Source organism: Labeo rohita, chromosome 14 (assembly GCF_022985175.1).
Source record: "Labeo rohita strain BAU-BD-2019 chromosome 14, IGBB_LRoh.1.0, whole genome shotgun sequence".
NCBI lineage: Eukaryota > Metazoa > Chordata > Actinopteri > Cypriniformes > Cyprinidae > Labeo > Labeo rohita.
This window is the reverse complement of record NC_066882.1, coordinates 9,717,183-9,739,755: the sequence shown is the minus strand read 5'-3', so window position 1 is coordinate 9,739,755 and position 22,573 is coordinate 9,717,183. Positions and strand designations below refer to the sequence as shown.

General features: G+C 34.6%; 1 protein-coding gene across 2 annotated transcripts; it reads left to right on the top strand.

Moving 5' to 3' along the window:
- The first annotated feature begins 1,849 nt into the window (after positions 1 to 1,849).
- slc24a6a (solute carrier family 24 member 6a) lies at positions 1,850 to 22,231 on the top strand. 2 transcript variants are annotated; one of them, XM_051128201.1, is made up of 17 exons: positions 1,850 to 2,508; positions 7,125 to 7,220; positions 10,332 to 10,408; positions 11,817 to 11,891; positions 11,979 to 12,063; positions 12,141 to 12,244; positions 12,322 to 12,396; positions 12,788 to 12,813; positions 12,907 to 12,960; positions 13,998 to 14,140; positions 14,224 to 14,390; positions 16,080 to 16,365; positions 18,294 to 18,460; positions 18,543 to 18,657; positions 18,768 to 18,880; positions 20,354 to 20,419; positions 20,521 to 22,231. In XM_051128201.1, the coding sequence occupies exons 1-17, from the start codon at positions 2,343 to 2,345 to the stop codon at positions 20,629 to 20,631; spliced, it is 1,926 nt and encodes a 641-aa protein (XP_050984158.1). In that variant the 5' UTR covers positions 1,850 to 2,342; the 3' UTR covers positions 20,632 to 22,231. The 2 variants fall into 2 exon arrangements, with proteins under 2 accessions (XP_050984158.1, XP_050984159.1); XM_051128202.1 differs by having other exon boundaries at positions 1,852 to 2,508; positions 14,224 to 14,309.
- Positions 22,232 to 22,573: the final 342 nt, after the last annotated feature.

Here is a 22,573-nt window from a genome sequence, read left to right as displayed (position 1 = left end):
TATCTAATGCAGTGATATTCATTTTTTAGAAGTATCTTAAAGGATCACCCAAAAATGAAAGTTTGCTGAAATTTTTATGTCATCTAAGATATACCTGACTATTCATTAGAATTCATTTGAAGAAATTTAGCACCATAATGGATCCTCTGCAGTGAATGGGTGCCACCATCAGGAGTCCAAACAGCTGTTAAAAACATTACAATGCACAAATAATTTACATGACTCCATGTCGTAACATCTTGTGAGTCAAAAAGATTCATGTTTTTGAAAAACAAATTTGTTTATTGATCGGAGTTAGGGTTAGGGTATTGTGTATTTTCATTTTTGGGTGAAATATTCCTTTCAGTGTCCAAAGCACAAATTGCAGTCTTGACTGTTTTCATGAGTTTTCAACCCTTTTACCAAAGTTGTTGTCAGAAAACAAATATTTTATTTCGAGGTACCTATAAATTAATCAGCAACTACAAAACATAATTGCGACCCCACTGTGTGAAACAGTACCAAATTTAACCTAAACCAAACTATTACTTTTACCATTATTATTACTTTTTTTAGTAGAGTAAAAAATATGGAAGCCTGTTTCTGCCACTGAATACAAAATATAAAAAAGGTAATTTTTAGAATCGCCTGATATAAACTTGCAATTGGGAGGTATAAAGTCAGAACTGTGAGATATAAACCTGCTATTCTGACTTTTTCCCCCAAAATTTTGTGATATAAATTCACAATTGCTAGAAAAAGAATTTTTTTTTCGTGCAAATGAAAGTTTATATCTCACAATTCTGACTTTTTTCTTGCAAATGCAAGTTTGTTTCTCAGAATTCTGACTTTTTTGCAAATGCCAGTTTTCTGACTTTTCTCAGAATTACGATATACAGTAAAACTTGCAATTCTGCAATTACAAGTTTGTACCTCAAAATTCTGACTTTATTCTCAGAATTGTGAGATATAACCTCTCTATTCTGACTTTTTTTCTCACAGTTGCCAATTATAAGGTCAGAATTGTGAGATACAAACAGTGCAAGTTTGTAGACTTTTTTTTTTCTCACAACTGCAATTTTATATCTCCCAATTCCAACTTTTTTTCTCAGAATTGTAAGACTGGCCGTGTTCACACAGCAGCAGAATACGGTTGTCAATACTATATTTGAGTCCTTAATACATTCACACACAGTACAGTCATTTTCAGGTGTGACAACCGTATTCTATAACCAAACTCACACCCATAAATTTTCAGGACTCACAACCGCATTCTTGGATTACACACACTGTGTGAACGGAACAGGACTGGATAATTAGTTTTCTGCAATGTCATTCAGTGCGAGAGAGCCGCTCTGCCGCATAAACGCACGTCTACCATGACCTGTCAGTTCCAAAAACTGACAGTGTGAACGTGGCCATAAACTCACAAATCTGACTTTTTTTTCTCAGAATTGCATAATGTAAATTAATAATTGCAAGAAATAGTCATAATTGCGAGATAACTCGCAAATCTGAGAAGAAAAAGTCAGAATTGTGAGTTTATAGCTCACAATTCTGACTTTATTTAGAATTCAGAATATTTAGAATTGTGGCTTAATTTCTCAGAATTCCGAGTTTGTCTCGCAGTTCTGACTTTATAACTCGCAATTATGAGTTCATATCACAATTCTGAGGAAAAACTCGCTATTGCAAGGGGGAAAAAAAGTCAAAATTACCTTTTTTAAATTATTATTCAGTGGTGGAAAAGGGGTTTCATATTATGATGTAGAAAATGCCAAAATCACTTAAAATTAAAGTTACTAGTATTGCCCTCTTACCCATGAGGATAAACTACTAATAACAATATAACAGTCATTTCAAGAGTTTTAGCACCATTTTGTACCCTATTCGTTGATGTACTTTTGAGGTCGGTATATCTAGCCTTGAACTACTCAGCTGGGCTGATTTACCCTAGCTGGCTGAGGGTGTTGTTATTATTGTGAACCCTGCATGAGGGCGCAGTTGTGAGTCTGGGAAACACCCTCAGTGACGGAGTCGAGCGCCTTGTGGAGGGAGGAGAGAGCGCGAGAAAGAGGGACACAGATGGAGATGGAGGTGGATGTGATTAGAATGCTTATAAGCTGAAACAATATGTGAAAACATTTTGAATATCTCTCTTATTTTCTTGCTCTGCGGTAGTTTAAGATATTTTCCTTGCATTCTTACATTACTAAAAATCCGGAAGGGCTAAATACAGTTAAGTGAAGATGATGGTGTATCGTTATTGAAGCGATAGGATGCTGAGGCGACAGACGTATGGCTGAATTTAAGCAAGCTAGTCCGCCGTATGTTGAAAAGAAAGGCCAATATAGGTGGTGTGAATGAAAGAAGAGGGCTTCTCTCTTGGATGGACATGTTTTGAGAGGTGTGGTGGAGGGATGAAGGCGGTGTTGGCATCCAGACGGCAGCGGCTCTTCTATCGGCTCTTCATATGTGCTGTCGGGCTCATCGCCGTCACCTGCTTCGCTCAAATTCTTCATGTAACAGGTGCGTTTATTTATCAACACAAGTCTTTCGGCTGCTAATATTAATGTGTTAAATGTTTGTGCGTATTTTCCGTCACCGCGGTGCATTATATAGACTATGTCTGTACGAATATCATCCTTTTGAGTGTTTTTCATTGTCGTGGAGATGGCACATTCATGATTAACTGACGAGTTTCTATTATATTAATGTGTTTTGTTATGCAAAATGGCTGTGAATCAACCACATGAGCAGCAAAATTAGCGTGACATTTTTAGTCCCGATGGGAATCAAAAACGGAGTGGGAATTAGCGGAGTGGGGGTTCACACTTGAACCCCTTTAAAGTCAAAACAAAATGTTCGGGGGTTGTCAAAAATATGTAGGCCTTTTTTAATCAAAAAATGATGTATACTGTTTAAGACCTTTTTAAACAACTTTAAATAAACAAAAAGATGAATTTCAAGTAATAGGCAGCACGAAATGGCAACCATGGCAACAGCGCTAATGATGCATTTAGCGATTCTTCGACAAAATACAAGTGATTATAAAGTGAATATTTGTCTTTTTATTGCACATTTACTTATTGCAAGATTGTTTAAAAAATGTCAAATTAAATTTTGTGCTCGAAGCAAAATACAATTCGTTTGCACGACATAAATATCAAAAGATTGCACACAAAATTAGTGTAATAAATTTACTTTAAGTCGCCAAATAGGTTGGGCGCTTACAAACAGCATGCTGATTACTCATTTTAAAGCATCATTTTAAAACACCAAAAGCAGTAGTGGAGGAGCAGCAGGGACTAGTGAACTGCAGGGGTGGCGGACCACGGCGGGCACATAATTGGCTCTCTCTAAAGGGCACGACTGTGACAGCTGCTTCAGCCTGACATATTTCACAGTGACCTCTCAAGACCTCTAGGGCATTGTTACTTGGACATCACACCTGTATATTGGGTCTTCAATATTACTCATCTCTAGAAGTTGAAGGGTTAAATCAGCAGGGGTTTCGAAGTGCTTCCGACATCAGAAGATCTGTTCAGCTGAGGGTATTTAATCACTTTCCATTTTTAGTGATGCCAAATTTGGTAGTAATGAAAGTTCTTACATGGTGCACTTAAAAGCTTTAAATGGCTCTTTTATGGCACTTAAATGGTATAGGAACCGTATGTTTATAAGTGTGTTAAAGGCGTGATTCACCCAAAGTGAAAATTCTGTCATTATTTATTTACTCATCCTCTTGTCATTTCAAACATGGAACACAGACAGAGATTTCTTTCAAGATTGTCTTCAAAATATTATTAATTGGGTACCACAGAAGAAAGAAAGATTGGAACAACATCAGTAAATGAATTAAATTTCCTTTTAAGACTAAGGACTGTTAGTTGGTTATAGGCTTTGCTGTTTGCTTCTTTTATTTTGTACCATTTTTAATTAGCTTTTTCTCTTTCACTTGTGTGACAAATGTGCCACTGGACCACAAAACCAGTCTTAAGCAGCACAAGTATATTTGTAGCAATAGCCAAAAATACATTTTATGGGTCAAAATGATTGATTTTTCGCTTATGCCAAAAATCATTAGGATGTTAAGTGTTTATGTTCCATGAAGATATTTTGTAAATTTCCTACTGTAAATATATCTAAACTTAGATTTTGTTTAGAAATATGCATTGCTAAGAACTACATTTGGACAACTTTAAATGCAATTTTCTCAATATATATTTTTTTTTGCACCCTCAGATTCCAGATTTCTCAGCCAAATACTGTCCTATCCTAACAAACCAGACATCAATGGACAGCTAATTTATTCAGATTTCAGATGATTCAGGATTCTTTGATAAATAAAAAGTTAAAAAGACAGCATTTATTCAAAATAGAAATATTTTCCAGTCTTAAGTATTTAACATCACTTTTTATTAATTTAACACATCCTTGCTTAAAAAATGATGCTGAAAATTTAACTTTGCATCACAGGAATAAATTATGTTTTAAAGTATATTAAAATAGTAAATCATTATTTTAAATTGCAATAATATTTCATTATATTACTATTTTTTTTTTCTGTATTTTTGATCAAATAAAAGCAATTTTGATGAGCATAAGTGACTTAAAAAAAAACACACATTAAAAATCTTTATGGTCCCAGACTTTTAAACGGTAGTGTACATAATAAAAGTTTGAGGAAAATCTGTTTATGATTCAGTATAGCGTGTCGCACCTTAGGACATATCAGCTACCGATTGAGCTGTACCAGAGGTGACATTTCAACACCTTGTCAAACAGCACAAACGGATGCTGACAGACATGAGGAAAAAACATCTACAATGTGAGCTGCTCCAGCGGTGCCACTCTATGTTGCTTATAATTTGATCTTTTCACACTGCCTTTAACTTTTCCAGCTTTGTCTCAGTGAGTAATGAGTTCCTCTGGGAGGCTAAGTCTGAATGTTAAGCAGCTCCTAAAAAAGTGGCACTGGGATCTACAGCTGAATGAAACGAGTGTGAATTTTTAGTAACTGGAGCTTCACTTTAATAATAGACTGTAACATCACCATGTCAAGAACAATGCAGGTTTAGATGTGAATCTACAGCTACGTCAAAAACTGATATTCTGTAGATAAAGTAGATTATCAGCAACATGATGATCGACAATTGTCCACTCTGTACTTAGTGACGTTCACAAAAAAATTAATAGCCAATTCAGCATTGAAAAAAATATATTAAAATGTAATTATCAAATATGTAGTTTATGGTTATATGTCAGTCATGCACTCTTATCCATCACTACCATGCCATTGTCTTAATACTGTCTACATATTCTAATGTGCAAGCAGTTAGCCTATTGCAGTTATATTTGGAACTGATTAGTTTGCATATGCAAATGAGAACTATCTTTGTCATTCGATTCTCGGGTAAACCACACCCACTCTGGGCTCAAATCCAGTTCCACACCACTCATTAATCACTGCTTTTGGATCAGGTTTCCATGGGAACTTGAGAGGAGGGAAGGAAGCATTCTGATTGCCTCAATCTTTTGCCTATTTTTAAATAAGTTCGAGTTCAACTTTGATGCAGCGGGTCCAAAACATTTGAAAATAATGTAAAATAAAACCATTTTTACCAGGCTTTTGGACCCTGCACTGTATCGATTTGTAAAAAAAATTTTGGTTATATAGGGCCCTATAAAATCTGTTTTATTCTCTCACAAATTCCATTTTTTTTTTTTTTTTTTTTTTTTTTCATTAAAATTTTTCTGTATTCAGTTTTTTCCATTTTAATTTTTCTAGAATCTGTTTTAATGGTTAAATTAAATTTAAATATTAATCAAAAGCAATTAATTGAAATAATGAAACTTACACTATTTAACATCAATTTATTAGAAGTTTAACAAAAAATAAAATTTTAAGGCCCTATGAAATATGTTTTTTCTCAAATTATGTTTTCCGTTAGTTTTAGGATTACATTTTAATAGTTTCATTACATTTTAATAACCAAAAGCGTCTCTAAATAAATTATTTTATTAAAAAATGAATGTATTATTGCTGTCATTACATTCAGTAATATATACAGGGGTTTTTTTTAAGTTAAACTGAACTTTTATTATGACAGGTTGCAGAGAGAGGGTTTACACTTATGTCACGCTTTGGTCAGTTACCCAGATGCGTGGCCATACTGGCTATACTCAGATGTAAACAACAGCATGGATTGCACAGTTAATGTACTACTGGATACGTTGTTCTGCTAATTTATGCTGTCTAAACCACCCAAAAAATGCATGGAAGCTGTTAAATCATATAGATAAGGACTTGGTAAGCAGGAAAGGGCACAATATTTTGACAAACTAAAGTTAATAGGTGGTAAAGATACGTACAAGCACTATTAAGATATTAGCCTAATATTTCACCTACCCGACCGGAAATTATAATAACAAACACAAATGTTGTTTGACATGAATATCAAGATTCTTGCCCTGGAAATCCTGGTTCAGTGGTTCACCATTTTGTTCCTCAGATAGATTTTGCACTCTTCCCCTTGATTTTAACTTTTGTCAGTCTATAGTACTCCAAGTGTTTTTCCTGGTCTGACCGATTAGTACAGCCCAAAACATGACAATAATTTCAGCAGCAATAATCAGCAAAATATGCAAGTTTTGTTCGGTTTAGTGACATTGTTTACATTTAGTGCTGCCAATATGGCCGACCGATGATGCATTTTTGTCACAAGAAATGGTAAAATGCTCATGAAGAGAGCAGTTCAACAGATTAAGTTTATGTGTTCATGTACACATATTTTGAGGCAGCATAGGATGAAGACACCTCGCTTCGGTTAGGTTCATCTGTGCCATTCATTCACACAGAGACATGCAGAACATACAGGATTCATATTTAAATAGTATTTTTGCGGTTTAATATTCACAGACACTAGTCATATCGCATTTTGATTTAAGCGTACTGATCTACTTTTGATTTATCCATCCAAAATTTGGCAAATTCTGTAACATTCCACGTTATACAGTGAATTCCGTTTTTATGACTGAATTCCTTGATTCTGTCCCAATGCAGAAATCATAGGGACCTAGTTGTATATGAAATGTTTCGACCACTTAAAAAGATAAATGTATAATGTTATGCATTTTTACAGCTCATTCCAAAGAGAATTCGGACCTGACCTGGGCTCGACGTAAACTAACCCAGCAGATCGTCGAGGAGAACCAGACATCCAGTACACCCAGAGCTGGTGAGTCAAACCCTGAGCAATTCTCTCTGTCTTATTATTCGCCTGTCTCTCTGTATCATATCTCGCTATCTTTCCCCCTGCCTCCTCATTCTGTGAAATGATGCAGACAGGTGCCCTCTTCATAGTCAAGCCCCCTTTGAGGCTTGTGTTACTAAGCAACGGAATCCCTAATTTCAGAACAGAGGATAGTCTGTTTTAAGCATTCAAAGTGTGCCACTTTAGAGAGACACGTCATATGCCCTTTTTTCCTTCAATCAACTCCACAAATCACTCATCCCCAGAGGTGTTTCTCTTTTTTCATGTATGTTCTTTTTTCTCTTACACCTTCCATCTCACTCGCGTTCTCACCTGTAGAAACGAGACTGGGAGTGTTTTTTCACCAAAACAGGTTTCAGTGCTTTGTGTAGGTTACAACACTTTCTGACTTATACATGATAATATGTGACCCTGGACCACAAAACCAGTCTTAAGTCGCTGGGGTATATTTGTAGCAATAGCCAAAAATACATTGTATGGGTCAAAATTATAGATTTTTCTTTTATGCCAAAAATCATTAGGAAATTTAATAAAGATCATGTTTAATAAATTTCCTACTGTAAATATATCAAAACTTAATTTTTGATTAGTAATATGCATTGCAAAGAGCTTAATTTGGACAACTTTAAAGGTGATTTTCTCAATATTTTGATTTTTTTGCACCCTCAGATTCCATATACTGAAATAGTTGTATCTCGGCCAAATATTGTCCTATCCTAATAAACCATACATCGATGGAAGCTTATTTATTAAGCTTTCAGATGATGTATAAAGCTCACTTTCGAAAAATTGACACTTATGACTGGTTTTGTGGTCCAGGGTCACATATAGTAAGTGACATTTATTAAATGTTAATCATTTTTCAGAATGCATATGGTAATAGTAATGTAAAACACATTAAAGATTACTATTTGGTCATTATTGTAATGCAGAAAAAATATTGCTAATAGCTGTTTGTTATTTGCACTGTTTACACATCGCATGCATATTTTAAGTTAATTTACCCGTATACGTTATTATCCTTGCTTATATGTGACCCAGGACCACAAAACCAGTCATAAGGGTCAATTTTTTGAAATTGAGATTTGTACATCATGGTTAGGATAGAACAATATTTAGCCAAGATACAACTAAATCGCCTTTAAGTTCTTAGCATATTACTAATCAAAAAATAAGTTTTGATATATTTACGGTAGTAAATTTACAAAATATCTTCATGTAACATGATGTTTACTTAAAATCCTAATGGTTTTTGGCAAAAAGAAAAAATCGATAATTTTGCCCCATACAGTGTATTTTTAGCTATTGCTACTTAAGTACCCGTGCTACTTAAAGGAACACTCCACTTTTTTTTGAAAATAGGCTCATTTTCCAACTCCCCTAGAGTTAAAATGTTGAGTTTGACCATTTTCAAATCAATTTAGCCGATCTCCAAGTCTGGCGGTAGCACTTTTAGCATAGCTTAGCATAGAATCCGATTAGACCGTTAGCATCGCGCTCAAAAATGACCAAAGAGTTTCGATGTTTTTCCTATTTAAAACTTGACTCTTCTGTAGTTACATCGTGTACAAAGACTGACGGAAAATGAAAAGTTGGGATTTTCTAGGTCGCTATGGCTAGGAACTATACTCTCATTTCGGCGTAATAATTCATTTTTACTTTTCATTTTCCGTCAGTCTTTGTACACCATGTAACTACAGAAGAGTCAAGTTTTAAATGGGAAAAATATTGTCATTATATATGGTCATTTTTGAGCGAGATGCTATCGGTCTAATCAGATTCAATGGTCTATGCTAAGCTATGCTAAAAGTGCTACCGCCCGACCCGGAGATCGGCTGAATGGATTCGAAAATGGTAAAACTCAACTGTTTAACTCTAGGGGAGTTGGACAATGAGCCTATTTTCAAAAAAAGTGGAGTGTTCCTTTGAGACTGGGTTTGTGGTCCAGAGTCACATATGTTGTTATTATTTAGTGGAAGTTGTTTGCAATGCTTTTTGGAAAATAAATGTTTAAACACAGCTAACTAAGATATCAGCAGTAGTGTAGGCTGAGCGGATTGATTTATTTCAAATGTAATAAAATATAATACTCTAAAAGGCCTTCAAATCATTACGCCCATTTAATTATTTATAAATCCTTTTGATCTGAGAAATTCAATAAGGAAGTCCTTGGTAAATTTGATTTTAAATGTAACCGAGCAGCTATTGATTCCAGCTATGCACCACGACAACAGATTTAATAATATTGCTCAGAAGAATTAAAACAAATTTCACATTGAATTTGACATTATCTAGTGAAATAGCTTTTAAAAATAAGCAAATTCTATACCTTTTTAAAATGTGAGAAGTTAAAAAACACTTAACAGTTAACAAGCTGTGGTTGTTATTAATCTGTGCATTTAAAGAGGTGTCATTTCCTCTCTCTTCTCTTTATTTCATGGCTGTTTATTAGACAGCTGGCCTCTTTAAGGCAGTCAGAGCAAGAACAGTCTTCACGCTGATTGCATCTCAAGAAGCTGTGAGCTAAAGTATTACCAGTCCTCTGATTTAACTAGGCCCACTCTTCCTGGCCTCTCTGCACTATTACAGATTAGCTAAAAGGCTGGTCAATTCAATTGCCACTTAGTTACCATAGACAAAAGCTTCTTAACAACCTTAAGTTAAATGGAGCACATTGCCTTGATAAGCATTACATCAGTGAAGTAAGAAAGTACAACACTGGGTAGATCAGTGTTTTCACAGATTAAAAACAGCCTTCTTTTTGTTTGTTTGGGGTTTTTTTTCAGTATCTGAATATGTGGTTAGGTCTTACCATGTCAGCCATAATTTTTTAGGGTCAAAAGAAACGCTTAAAAGCCACTGCACTGTCAGAAGTGAAACCTTTACCTTATTTGACCTTTAATGTAAGCATAAATGTGCTAAATGTTATTATCACCAGAGCTGTCAGGTTTGTCTCATGGTGTTTGAAGGGATTGCACAGTGTAAGAATTGCTCTGTAGATTGCATAGTTTCTGTATTCATGGTGGTCTTTTAACCCCTGTCTGTATTCACAAAAATGTTCACTTTTTCACTCAGCTATCCATGAATTTCCAGAGGACATTTTCACTAAGGAACAGAGGCGGCATGGGGCAATTCTACTGCATGTGTTTTGTGTAAGTATACCACAGTAGTGTGATAAATATACAGAAAACTGCATAATGCAGTGATTGGCTGTATAATGCAAAGAACTCTACTGATCAAAAGTTTAGTGTGAATGCAATTTTTTTTTTTTTATCAAGATTTTGTCAATGTTTTTATTTAGCAAGTATGCATTAAATTGGTCTGATGTGACTGTAAACATGATCGCTGTTTTAAATAAATACTGCACTTTTGAACTTTCTATTCATCAGAGAATCCTGAAAATATGTATTATGATTTGCACAAAAATGCAATAATATAAGCAGCTGTTTTCAACATGTAATATTAATATGAATTGTTTCTTGAGCACCACACCAGCATTGGAATGATTTCTGAAGGGTCATGTGACACTGAAGACTTTTTAATTTTTACTTGAATTTTTACACTTCTAGATTTACACTACCAGTCAAAAGTTTTTGAACAGTAAGATTATTATGTTTTTAAAGAAATCTCTTCTGCTCACAATCCTTCATTTATTTGATCCACAGTACAGCAAAAACAGTAAAACTTTGAAATATTTTTACTATTTAAAACAAGTTTTCTCTTTGAATGTTTTAAAATGTAATTTATTCCAGTGAGTTCAAAGCTGAATTTTAACATCATTACTCCTGTCATGTGATCCTTCAGAAATCATTTTAATATTCTGATTTGCTGCTCAAAAAACATTTATTATTATTATGTTGAAAACACCCGAGTAGATTTTTTTTCAGGTTTCTTTGAATAGGAAGTTCAGAAGAACAGCATTTATCTGAAATATAAATCTTTTGTAACATTATAAATGTCTTAATCATAGTTTTTGATCAATTTAAAGCATCCTTACTAAATAAAAGTATTAATTTCTGTAATTTCTACCCCCCAAAATGTACGTAACTGTTTTAAATATTGATAATAATAGTAATAAATGTTTATTGAACAGCAAATCAGCATATTAGAATGATTTCTGAAGGATCACGTGACACTGAAGACTGGAGTAATGATGTTGAATATTTAGCTTTGATCACAAGAATACATTTTAAATTATATTAAATATATATTTCTATATTCAAATAGAAAGCATTATTTAAAATTTTAAATAGTAAAAATATTTCACAATATTACAGCTTTTCCTGTATTTTGGAGCAAATAAATGCAAGTTTGGTGAGCAGAAGAGACTTCTTTAAAAAAACTTTAGAAATCTTTTAATTAAAAATCAAAAACTTTTGACTGGTAGTGTATAGTATGTAATTTGATAAGATAAATATATTTGTTTACTGTAATGATGGTATAACTAAAAATGAGTACAGTCTTTGATAGAACTGTTATTGATCTTGTAAAATAGGTGTTTGTTAAGGTCATGTTATGGATCTCTGCTGAAAAATCTAATGTGCGCTCTTTTGACTACAGGCAGTTTACATGTTCTATGCCCTTGCTATTGTCTGCGATGTCTACTTTGTGCCCTCTCTGGAAAAAATCTGTGAGGTGAGTGTAGTTTGTTCCTCCTGGCAGGAATCTCAGTCGCACTGTGAAATATCAGGCCATATTCTGAGCTGGAGTTTGTATTTTCAGAATCTTCACCTCAGTGAGGATGTTGCAGGTGCCACTTTCATGGCAGCAGGCAGCTCCGCCCCTGAGCTTTTCACATCTTTGATTGGTCAGACCTCTAGCGATGTTTTTCATTAAGTTGTTGCTGTAAACAAGTCCTCAATAAGTAATGTCTCTTCATATCAGGTGTGTTCATCACCAAGGGAGACCTGGGGGTGGGAACTATTGTGGGATCAGCAGTCTTCAACATCCTTGTCATCATCGGAGTCTGTGGAATATTTGCCGGACAGGTAGTATATGCATATTTATTACATTAAATATGAAACGTTACAGATTCTCATGACTTTCCACTGTTTTTGCTTCACAGACCATCACTCTGACCTGGTGGCCGCTATTCCGTGACTCCATCTACTACATCCTCTCTGTGTTGGCATTGATTCTGGTAAGCAGGAATATAACTGTGTCTGTATGTTGAATTTATCCACTATATTTTTCCAGTAAGAATGGGTGCAGCCATTTGTACATTTTCTGGGTCAGACTTCTGGTCTCATCCACATCCTGCTATTTTTAGCTGTACAAAACGGCTCATTTTGCTGCTTGATCTTGCAGATTGGTGTGTATTACCATGTTATTTTAATGTATTATCTTAATTATAAACACACTGGTTTGTAGTGCAAACGGGTTTACTGTTTACTGCATGTTGTTGTTATTCTCGTTATTTCCCAATAGCGAATAATGAACCCGAAATCTCACCTATAGGCTTACTTACACATTAAAGAAAAAGGTGGATTGTCACACCTAATTTATTTTTGTGTGTTTTTTGTGCATTTCAGATCATATATGATGAAAAAGTAATTTGGTAAGTGTGCCGAAATCATCAAGGTGTAATAATGCTTGTTGACTTTTAAGTGAACTGGGCTTATAGCATGATTATTTAATATCACTGCTGCAGGTGGGAGACTATAATCCTCATATCAATGTATGGAGTTTACATCCTTATCATGAAGTGAGTATTTTACATGTTTATTTATGTAACATGTAGATTTAAAGAAACAGTTCACCCAAAAATGAAAATTCAGTCATTAATTACTCACCCTCATGTCATTTCAAACTTGTAAAACCTTTTAATTACAAATTAAGATATTTTTGATTAAATCTGAGGGCTTTCTGACCCTGCATAGACAGCATTGCAACTACCATGTTCAAGGCCCAGAAAGGTAGTAAGGACATTGTTAAAATAGTCCATGTGACATCAGTGGTTCAACCTTAATTTTATGAAGCTACAAGAATATTTTATATATCTCTTTAATGTACTGTGTGTGTATATAGTGCACTGTATATACTGTATATTTATAACATACTATCAGTCAAAAGTTTTTGAACAGAGATAAAATAATTAAAAAACATTTTTTATTATGTTGAAAACAGCTGAGTGGAATTTTTTCAGGTTTCTTTGATAAATAGAAAGTTCAGAAGAACAGCATTTATCAAAAATAGAAATCTTTTGCAACATTATAAATGTCTTTATCTTCACTTTTAAATTTTCAATTTAAAGCATCCTTGCTAAATTATTAATTTCTATAATTTTTTTCTAAAAAAACAATTCGGAGCTTTTTATTTCAGATAAATGCTAATTTTTGGATCTTTCTATTCATCAAAAAAAATGTTCTCAACTGTTTTAAATATTGATAATAATAAAATTATGCTTGAATGTTGCTTGAACAGCAAATCAGCATATTAGAATGATTTCTGAAGGATCATGTGACACTGAAGACTGGAGTAATGATGCTGAAAATTTAGCTTTGATCACAGCAATAAATTACATTTTAAAATATATTCAAATAGAAAGCAGTTATTTTAAATGGTAAAAATATTTCACAGTATTACTGTTTTTGTATCAAATAAATGCAGGCTTGGTGAGCAGAAGAGACTTCTTTAAAAAACATTAAAAATCTTACTGTTCCAAAACTGTTGACTGGTAGTGTACTTACTTACATGTAAATTTACATGATATAATACAATGTTGTGTGTGTTTCATTCAAGGTTTAACAGTCAGATTTGGGGCTGGGTCGAGCAGAGGTTTGGTATCCCAGGTCAGCCGTGTTTGGTGAGCAGTCTGCGCAGAGATGTGTCGGTAGGAGAGGCAAGCCCACACTGTGACACCTCCATGATCCTCTTGAAGAAAGGTGTGTGTGGGTGGAGGGTGGAGTTGTTTGGATCATACTGAGTGCTTGTGCATTATAAAGTACCATATCTCTCTCTCTCTCAGGTCAGAATGCGGGTGGCCAGGACTCCCCGGTGGTGATGGTGGATGAGTTGATGAGCCTACACCCTCACCAGTTCTCTTTCTCAGAGGCAAGCCTCCGTGTCATGATCACGCCTCACTTCTCCCCCCGCACTCGCCTCAGCATGGCCGGACGCATGCTCATCACTGAGGTACTGGCTGGATGCTTGCTCGCTTTGTGCACGTCTGGATGGCAAGACAACACATCCGTTTTTCAGCCAAGAATATAAACTACGCTGCAAAACAAGGCTTATCTTACTTAGTATTTTGTCTTGTTTCTAGCCAAAATATCTAAAATTTTTAAAATCAAGATGCATTTATTAGATAAGCAAAGTGACGCAAGTTTCTTGTTTCCTGGGGAAAAAATATAAATTAAAGGAGAAGTTCACTTCCAGAACAATAATTTACAGATAATTTACTCACCCCCTTGTCATCCAAGATGTTCGTGTCTTTATTTCTTCAGTCGTAAAGAAATTATGTTTCTTGAGGAAAACATTTCAGGATTTTTCTCCATACAGTGGACTTCTATGGTGCCTGCAAGTTTAAACGTCCAAAATGCAGTTTCAGAGGGCTCCAAATGATCCCAGCTGGGGAAGAAGGTTCTTACCTCGTTTTTTTTTCCCAAAAAATTGACAATTTATTTTCTTTTTAACCTCAAATGCTTGTCTTGTCCATCCTCCAACTTCCTACATTGCTGTTTTACCTTTTTTTGTAAAAGGCATTTGATCTTCTTTGCACATTCACTTTGTAAACAGTTGGAAAAGTTGGAGGAGAAAATGAGATGGGAGTTTTTTGACATACCCTAACTGTATTGAACCAGATTACACGCATTAAAAAGTATATAAATTGTAATTTTTTTTTAAAGAAAATAACCAATTGTTTCGCTAGAAAAGACCCTTCTTTCTCGGCTAGGATTGTTTAGAGCCCTTTGAAACTACATTTACACTACATTTTGGACAACCATAGAAGTCCACTATATAGAGAAACATCCTGAAATGCTTTCCTTAAAAAATATAATTTCTTTACGAAGAAAGAAAGACAAACATCTTGGATGACAAGAGGGTGAGTAAATTATCTGTGCATTTTTGTTCTGGAAGTAAACTTCTCCTTTAAGTGCATTTTGCTTAAAATAAGTTAAATTGTCTGAGGAAGAAAAATAATCTTTTTTTAAAAAAGAGTATTTTTCATTTACCAACTGGCAGATAATTTTACTTGTTTTAAGCAAAATTCACTTAATTTACCTTTTTTTTCCTCAAAAGAAAAAAGAAGCAGGACTGTCAGTTTGAGCTAATTTAATGTCATTGAGTCAATGTATTTCATTCATTTATGGTTTCTCTTTCCTATGGGTCTGTTAATACGACCCTTCAGCTGTAACTTCTGCAACAGGTAGGATTTGTGACTGATCCAGTCCTTAGATCATCTGCTGTCATTTCCTGTATAACTGGAAGTTTACTCCTTAAATGTCAGCGATAGTATTTCTTCCTAGGCTCAGACACTACTCCTGATTTCCATTATTGTTGAGACCCCTTTAACCTTATGTAACCATCCTGTTGTTTGTTTGAGCAAAGGCTTTATTCCATCTACAGTCGTTCACATGACTTGCTTGTTGGCTTGACTCTTGCAGCTCTTGCATGTCATCTCTACAACGCCCTAATGGACTGTTTCTCCATTACGTTGGTCTTGCGGTGTGTTCAGGAAGCTTGACTCTGAAACTCTGTCCTTCCATTTTTCATCTAACCAAGTCTCATTCATTTGAAGGGGTTTACATTGTGTCTCCTGTTCTGCAGCCCTATGCAGTGTCCGACTGTACATCTCTCACATCTTCTGTCGGTCTTCAACAGAGGCAGAGACTGATTAGAAATAGGAGCCCTGGAGACAGCAGTGGGAGCGGAGCAGGGGACACTCCTGGCCAAGATGGTCCAGGAATGGAGGGGGTTCCCTGGGGTCTGGAGAATGGAGGGGCCCTTGAGAGTGAAACGCAACCCTTGGAGGAACCCAGGCAGAGGGGCCAAGGAGGAGAGTTAGAGCGAGTTGCAGATGTAGAGGACACACAGCCTAAAGATGAAGAGGACGAGGAAGAAGAAGAGGCAGATGAAGAACAACCCTTCAGACCTCTTACTGTGCCAGGTGAGTGAATATACAGCTGAGGTCAAAAGTTTACATACACCTTGCAGAATCTTTAAAATGTTAATTGTTTTACCAAAAATAAGAGTGAGCATACAAATGCATGTTATTTTTTAAGTACTGACCTGAATAAGATATTTCACATAAAAAATGCTTACATATAGTCCACAAGAGAAAATCATAGTTAAATTTATAAAAATGACCACGTTCAAAAGTTTACATATGCTTTAATTCTTAATACTGTGTTGTTACCTAAATGATCCACAGCTGTTTTTTTAGTAATAGTTGTTCATGAGTTTCTTGTTTGTCCTAAAGAGTTTAACTACCCACTGTTCTCCAGAAAAATTCTTTGGTTTTTCAGCATTTTTGTGTGTTTGAACCCTTTTCAACAATGACTGTATGATTTTGAGATCCATCTTTTCACACTGAGGACAACTGAGGGACTCATATGCAACTATTACAGAAGGTTCAAACACGCACTGTTGCTTCAGAAGGAAACTTGATGCATTAAGAGCCGGGAGGTGAAAACTTGGAATTTGAAGATCAGGGTAAATGTATCTTATTTTGTCTTCTGAACATGTAAATATCTTCTGTAGCCCCTGAAAAAAAATATGATATTTAGGCAAAATAAGAAAAATGGACACATCTTCATTCTGTTCAAAAGTTTTAACCCCCCGGCTCTTAATGCATTGTTTTTCCTTCTGAAGCATTAGTGAGTGTTTGAACCTTCTGTAAGAGTTGCATATGAGTCCCTCAGTTATCCTCAGTGTGAAAAGATGGATCTCAAAATCATACAGTCATTGTTGGAAAGGGTTCAAATACACAAAAATGCTGAAAAACCAAAGAATTTGTGGGACCTGAAGGATTTTTCTGAAGAACAGCAGGTTTAACTGTTCAGGACAAACAAGGGAACAACTATCACTAAACAAAAAAACAAAAACACACACACACACACAAAATAGGGTCATTTTTATAAATTATTTTCATTTGTGGACTATGTTTAAACATCTTTTATGTGAAATATCTTATTCAGGTCAGTAGTAAATAAAAAATTATGTGCATTATGTGTTGTTCCTTTCTTCTTGATTCTGCAAGGTGTGTGTAAACTTATGATAACTTGTATATATTATGCCACTCTGTGCTGTTGTTAAAAAATTGCATTTAAAATTGGAGTCTCTGAATGAAAAACAAATGACATCATAAGGGGCATAAAGTCTCCCACCCCTAGTGAATATGTTCATAAATGATTCCAAAACATGATATTAAACCATTATTCAGATTATTCAGAATAACAGGCCAACACATTGAGTTTATCTGTCTCCAGTTTTTTTCCCACATCCTGATTAGAAGAATGGCCCTCATTTTGGCCCCTTAAGGACCATAATCCATTAGTCTGAGAGCCATTTCTAGATAATGGGGGCGTGCTTTTTAGATTAATGTACTAGTGTTATGATTATAGAAAAGTGATGAGAGCTCTCAAACCTCTCGGGGCTGATGCGGCTTGCAATCAAATGAACTTCATCACTGCTGAACAATTGAACATCTTACTAAATATGACATTAATGGTGAAAATTGTGATTTGAAGAGCTCTATAGGAAAACCTTTAAAACATTTGAATAATAAAAGGCAAATGGAGATCATGAATACTAAATTCAAGTATCATTGTGTGCATGGACTGTCTTTGTCCTATTGGTGATATTTGTATGTGTACTCACAGAAAAAAAAGGTACAAAAGCTGTCCCTGAGGCAACACATATTAGTACCTTGAGTGTATGTATTAATACATTATTAGTACCTTTTTGAAAGGGTACCGCCCCAGACAGCTTTTGTATGTGTTTTTGACATACATGTGATACTGTCTTTGTCCTGTGGGTGGTGTTAAGGAGCCTAGTACGAAATGAGGTGATGATTTAAAGTACGTTTATCCACAGAGGGGCGCTTGGAGCAAGTGAAGTGGTTGTTGTCGTGGCCCTTAGGCTGCCTGCTGTACTACTCTGTCCCCAACTGTGTTTTGCCCCGCTGGGAGCGCTGGTTCATGGTTACCTTTGTGGCCTCAACACTCTGGATTGCCGTGTTCTCCTACCTCATGGTGTGGATGGTGAGTTCAGCGCTTCAGTGCTCATTGTCATTGAGAAAACACCATTTGGGAATGCTGTTAACACACATTATCTTGGTTGCAGGTCACCATTATCAGTTTTACACTGGACATTCCAGATGTTGTCATGGGTATTACGTTTCTAGCAGCAGGAACAAGTGTCCCAGACTGCATGGCTAGTCTTATAGTTGCCCGTCAAGGTGCTAAAATCACCCAACTCTTCCTTTTCTTGACCACCTATTAAGTTTAAATGATCAGATCAGTGTGTTTGTAAAGTTCAATTAATGAATGAATGTGTCTGGTGCTGCAGGTATGGGAGATATGGCGGTGTCCAACTCAATTGGCAGCAACATCTTTGACATTCTGCTGGGTCTTGGTTTCCCATGGGCTTTGCGCACTCTAGTGGTTGATTATGGGTCAACGGTGAGTTTGTTGTTATTTTAAAGCGATAGTTCACCCCAAAATAAACCTTCTTTCATTAATTACTCACCCTAATGTCATTCCAATCCTCTACGGGCTTTGTTCATCTTCTGAAGACAAATTAAGATATTTTAGATGAAATGACATCAGTAAAATAGTTCATGTGACATTAGTCGTTCAACCATAATTTTATGAAGCTACAAGACAGGAAAGAAAAGAAATAGCTGAATAAAGTCATTATTTTTGTTTGCTTTGCACACAAAATGTATTCTTGTAGCTTCATAACCACTGATGCCACTGTTTCTGGGCCTTAAATGTGGTAGTTGCATTGTTGTCTACGCAGGGTCAGAAAGCTCTCTAATTTAATATAAAAATATCTCAATTTGTATTCTGAACAACGGAACAACGAAGGTCTTACAGGTTTGACATGACGGCAATTTGTCAATTTTATTATATTTTTTTATTTAATTAAATCAAATTGAAAAATATAATAAAAATGTAACAAATTGAAATAAGAAAATATTACATAAAACTATATATATATATGTGTGTGTGTGTGTGTGTGTGTGTGTTTTAGCAAATAAATATATTTTTAAAGCTAATAAATATATATATTTATACTCAAACTTACTTTAATACAATTTTATTTTTAATTTAGCTGAAGTTTATTTCAGCTTTATTAACAAAAAAATAAGTAAATTAAAGTTAAATTAATTAAATTGCTATTTTTGACAAATCTTAAAAATCATAATATCCACTCTATTCCATCCCTAATGTTTTTATTTTATTTTATTTTATTTTATTTTTATTTTTTTATTTTTTTTACCATTGCTTTCCTTTTACTTTTTGCTTCCTATGTGTTTGGCCATAACAGCACACTATATTTTGTATTTTATGTGAGGTGTTATTTTAGTATTATTTATGGATTCCTTTTATATTTATATACCTATAATACTTTTATTAATATTTTGTCATAGCCTTTATTTTTTAGGTTTAATAAGTTTAATTTTTTTTATTTATTTATTAGGTTTATTTAGGTTTCATTTATTTTTATTTTAATTTTGGTTCAGTATTTGTATTTCCAGTTAGTTTTAGTTCCTTTATTTTTATAGTTTTAATAAGTTTAATTTAATATTTATTTATTAGGTTTATTTAGGTTTCATTTATTTTTATTTTAGTTCAGTATTTGTATTTTCAGTTTGTTTTAGTGCCTTTATTTTTATAATTTTAATAAGTTTAATCTACTATTTATTTATTAGGTTTATTCAGGTTTGATTTATTTTTATTTTTATTTTAGTTCAGTATTTGTATTTCCAGTTTGTTTTAGTGCTTTGTATTATTTTAGCTTAATTTTTGTTTGGTTTTTATTAGTTTTAGTTTTAGTTAATAAAGATAACCTTGGTTCTGTGCTAAATTTTGAGTGGCATAAAAAATTTCTTTTGATTCTTACTGCGTTCTCTCTCTGTCTTCCTCCAGGTCTTCATTAACAGTAAGGGGCTGGTGTACTCAGTGATTCTTCTCCTTGCCTCTGTTTTTCTCACTGTAAGATCATCATTTATAATTTGTATTTGTGCTTTTACATATTTTGTGATCTTTGTCTCATGGCTTGTTTTTTCTCTGTCTTTGTCCTTGTTTTTGCACAGGTACTGAGTGTGCACCTGAACCACTGGAGGCTGGACCGGAGGTTAGGCCTCGGGCTTATGTTCCTGTATGCCATCTTCTTGCTCTGCTCCATCTGCTTCGAGAAACTCTAGATCCTGCTTTCCCTGTTTTGCTTAGCTGTAGGGTAGATCTAGACCTAGATAAGCATATTTTACCCCCAGTCACTGCCTTATTAGTAGCGGTTATTTCAGCCATGGTTTGAGGTCAGAGCAGCGAACATTACACGGCGACTCTGCTCCGGTCGGTTCGACACGCGGCTTTAAGCCAATCACCCGCTAGACAGTGCTGCCAAACTCAAGGAGACTGTACTTCATACTGTACCTCTGAAGTATTTCTACTTAGCATACAGAGCTTCTTTAAGAGAACAAAAATCATTTTCAATTACAAGGTGTGATGAATTTATACAAGCAGTATTAAATGTTTACAGCACACAGGACACTTCCTATAGCCTCGCCTTTTGCATATTTCTATTCTGAAATCCTGTAATCACAATCGAGCATGATACGAAGAAATATATGACATTGCAAAAGCGTTTCTACTAAAAAGTGTTCCATTAACTCTTATAACAGAGATCACTCAATTTATTGCATTACTTTGCCTTATTTATTTTTGACTTTAGGCCTGTAAAAATTTGTGCTTTAGGATTTGAGGATTTTCCAGTTTCAGTATATTTCATTTTTGTGTTGTTCCTTGAAAAAGAAAATATTCTGGTATTTTGGAGGACATTTCTTGTAGTATTACTGATTAACCAAAAGCATCCCCTGTCTTTGGTAAGTGTTTACATACCAGCCATACATAGTTTTATATAAAGTGCCACTTAGAGGTGTCTGTTGCACATTTTGATATGTTGTAATAATGTACTTTTGCGCCCTACTGCAACACTACGAATACGAACATGAGAAAATAACAATCAATTAAATCTTTAACAGTGTTTATTGACAAATAACTGCTTTAAACACAGGCCTTTATCATGTTCAATGCACCAAATGAAGATGTTTGGAATCTCAATATAGTTGTGATCATATATGCATACTGTCTACAGGACAGATAATGAATTATAATTAATATAATTTATATTCATAAACAAAGGCTTCCACTGATTAAAGAAATTATTAAGTTAAATTCTGGTACAGCAGTGTTTTAATTGTTGTAAAGTTTCTTTAAAGTTATTTTGACCTTTACATCTTATCCTGATTAAATGTGCTTGTTTTAGTTCTGGATATTTATTTTTTAAAGACATGTATTTCTAAGTCCCGCACCGACAGTCAAAATTTTGTTGCTTGTGGTTTGCAGTTCTCTTAGTACTAATGAGCAAAATGTAAATGGTTTAATTTGTCCAGAAGCTTTTCATCTTACTACTCAGAATAAAAAGTATGTGTTAATTAAATTGATGTGAGAAATAAAAATTTACAGCCCGACTGAGTAAACATCTTCTTATGCCGCTGGTTAACTGAATGTTTCAGCTCATCTTCCCTGTTTGTTTTCATTTTAGACGTCACAACGAAGCAGCTCATTTTTATCTCACCATTTGTTACAGTTCTGTCTATATTCTTAAAAGATATTTGTATGTTGTTGAGTGCAATAAAACAAGGTATGTGCAATACTCCACGTCGTCACTGTAATGAGTCACATGCATTCTTCCCCTTGAACTTTATGGAAGTGTCACAAATAAAGTTTCATTTTGTGAACTCATTACAGATGCTGAGTTCTTCTTACGAGTTTATTTATAAGCATCAGTTGAGAAACACATTTCCAGCGCAGAAAGTTGTCTAGCTTTTACATTTACGTTTTTTTAAATGGATTAACATTTATTATAAAGTTTCAGGGGCGTATCCTCTGGGGATGGGCCAAGGGAAGCATTGTCTCCTCAAAATATTAGATGGAAAAAAATCTGCATTACAGAAATAAAACAACGTCAATATTACAGAATATAAGTGTATAAATCACTCGTTTTTCTAAAGAAACATTGTCCAACAGCGACAACAAAAGGTGAAGTTAAGTGGGGATCCGCTTTCGATGGGTTTCGATTCCAAG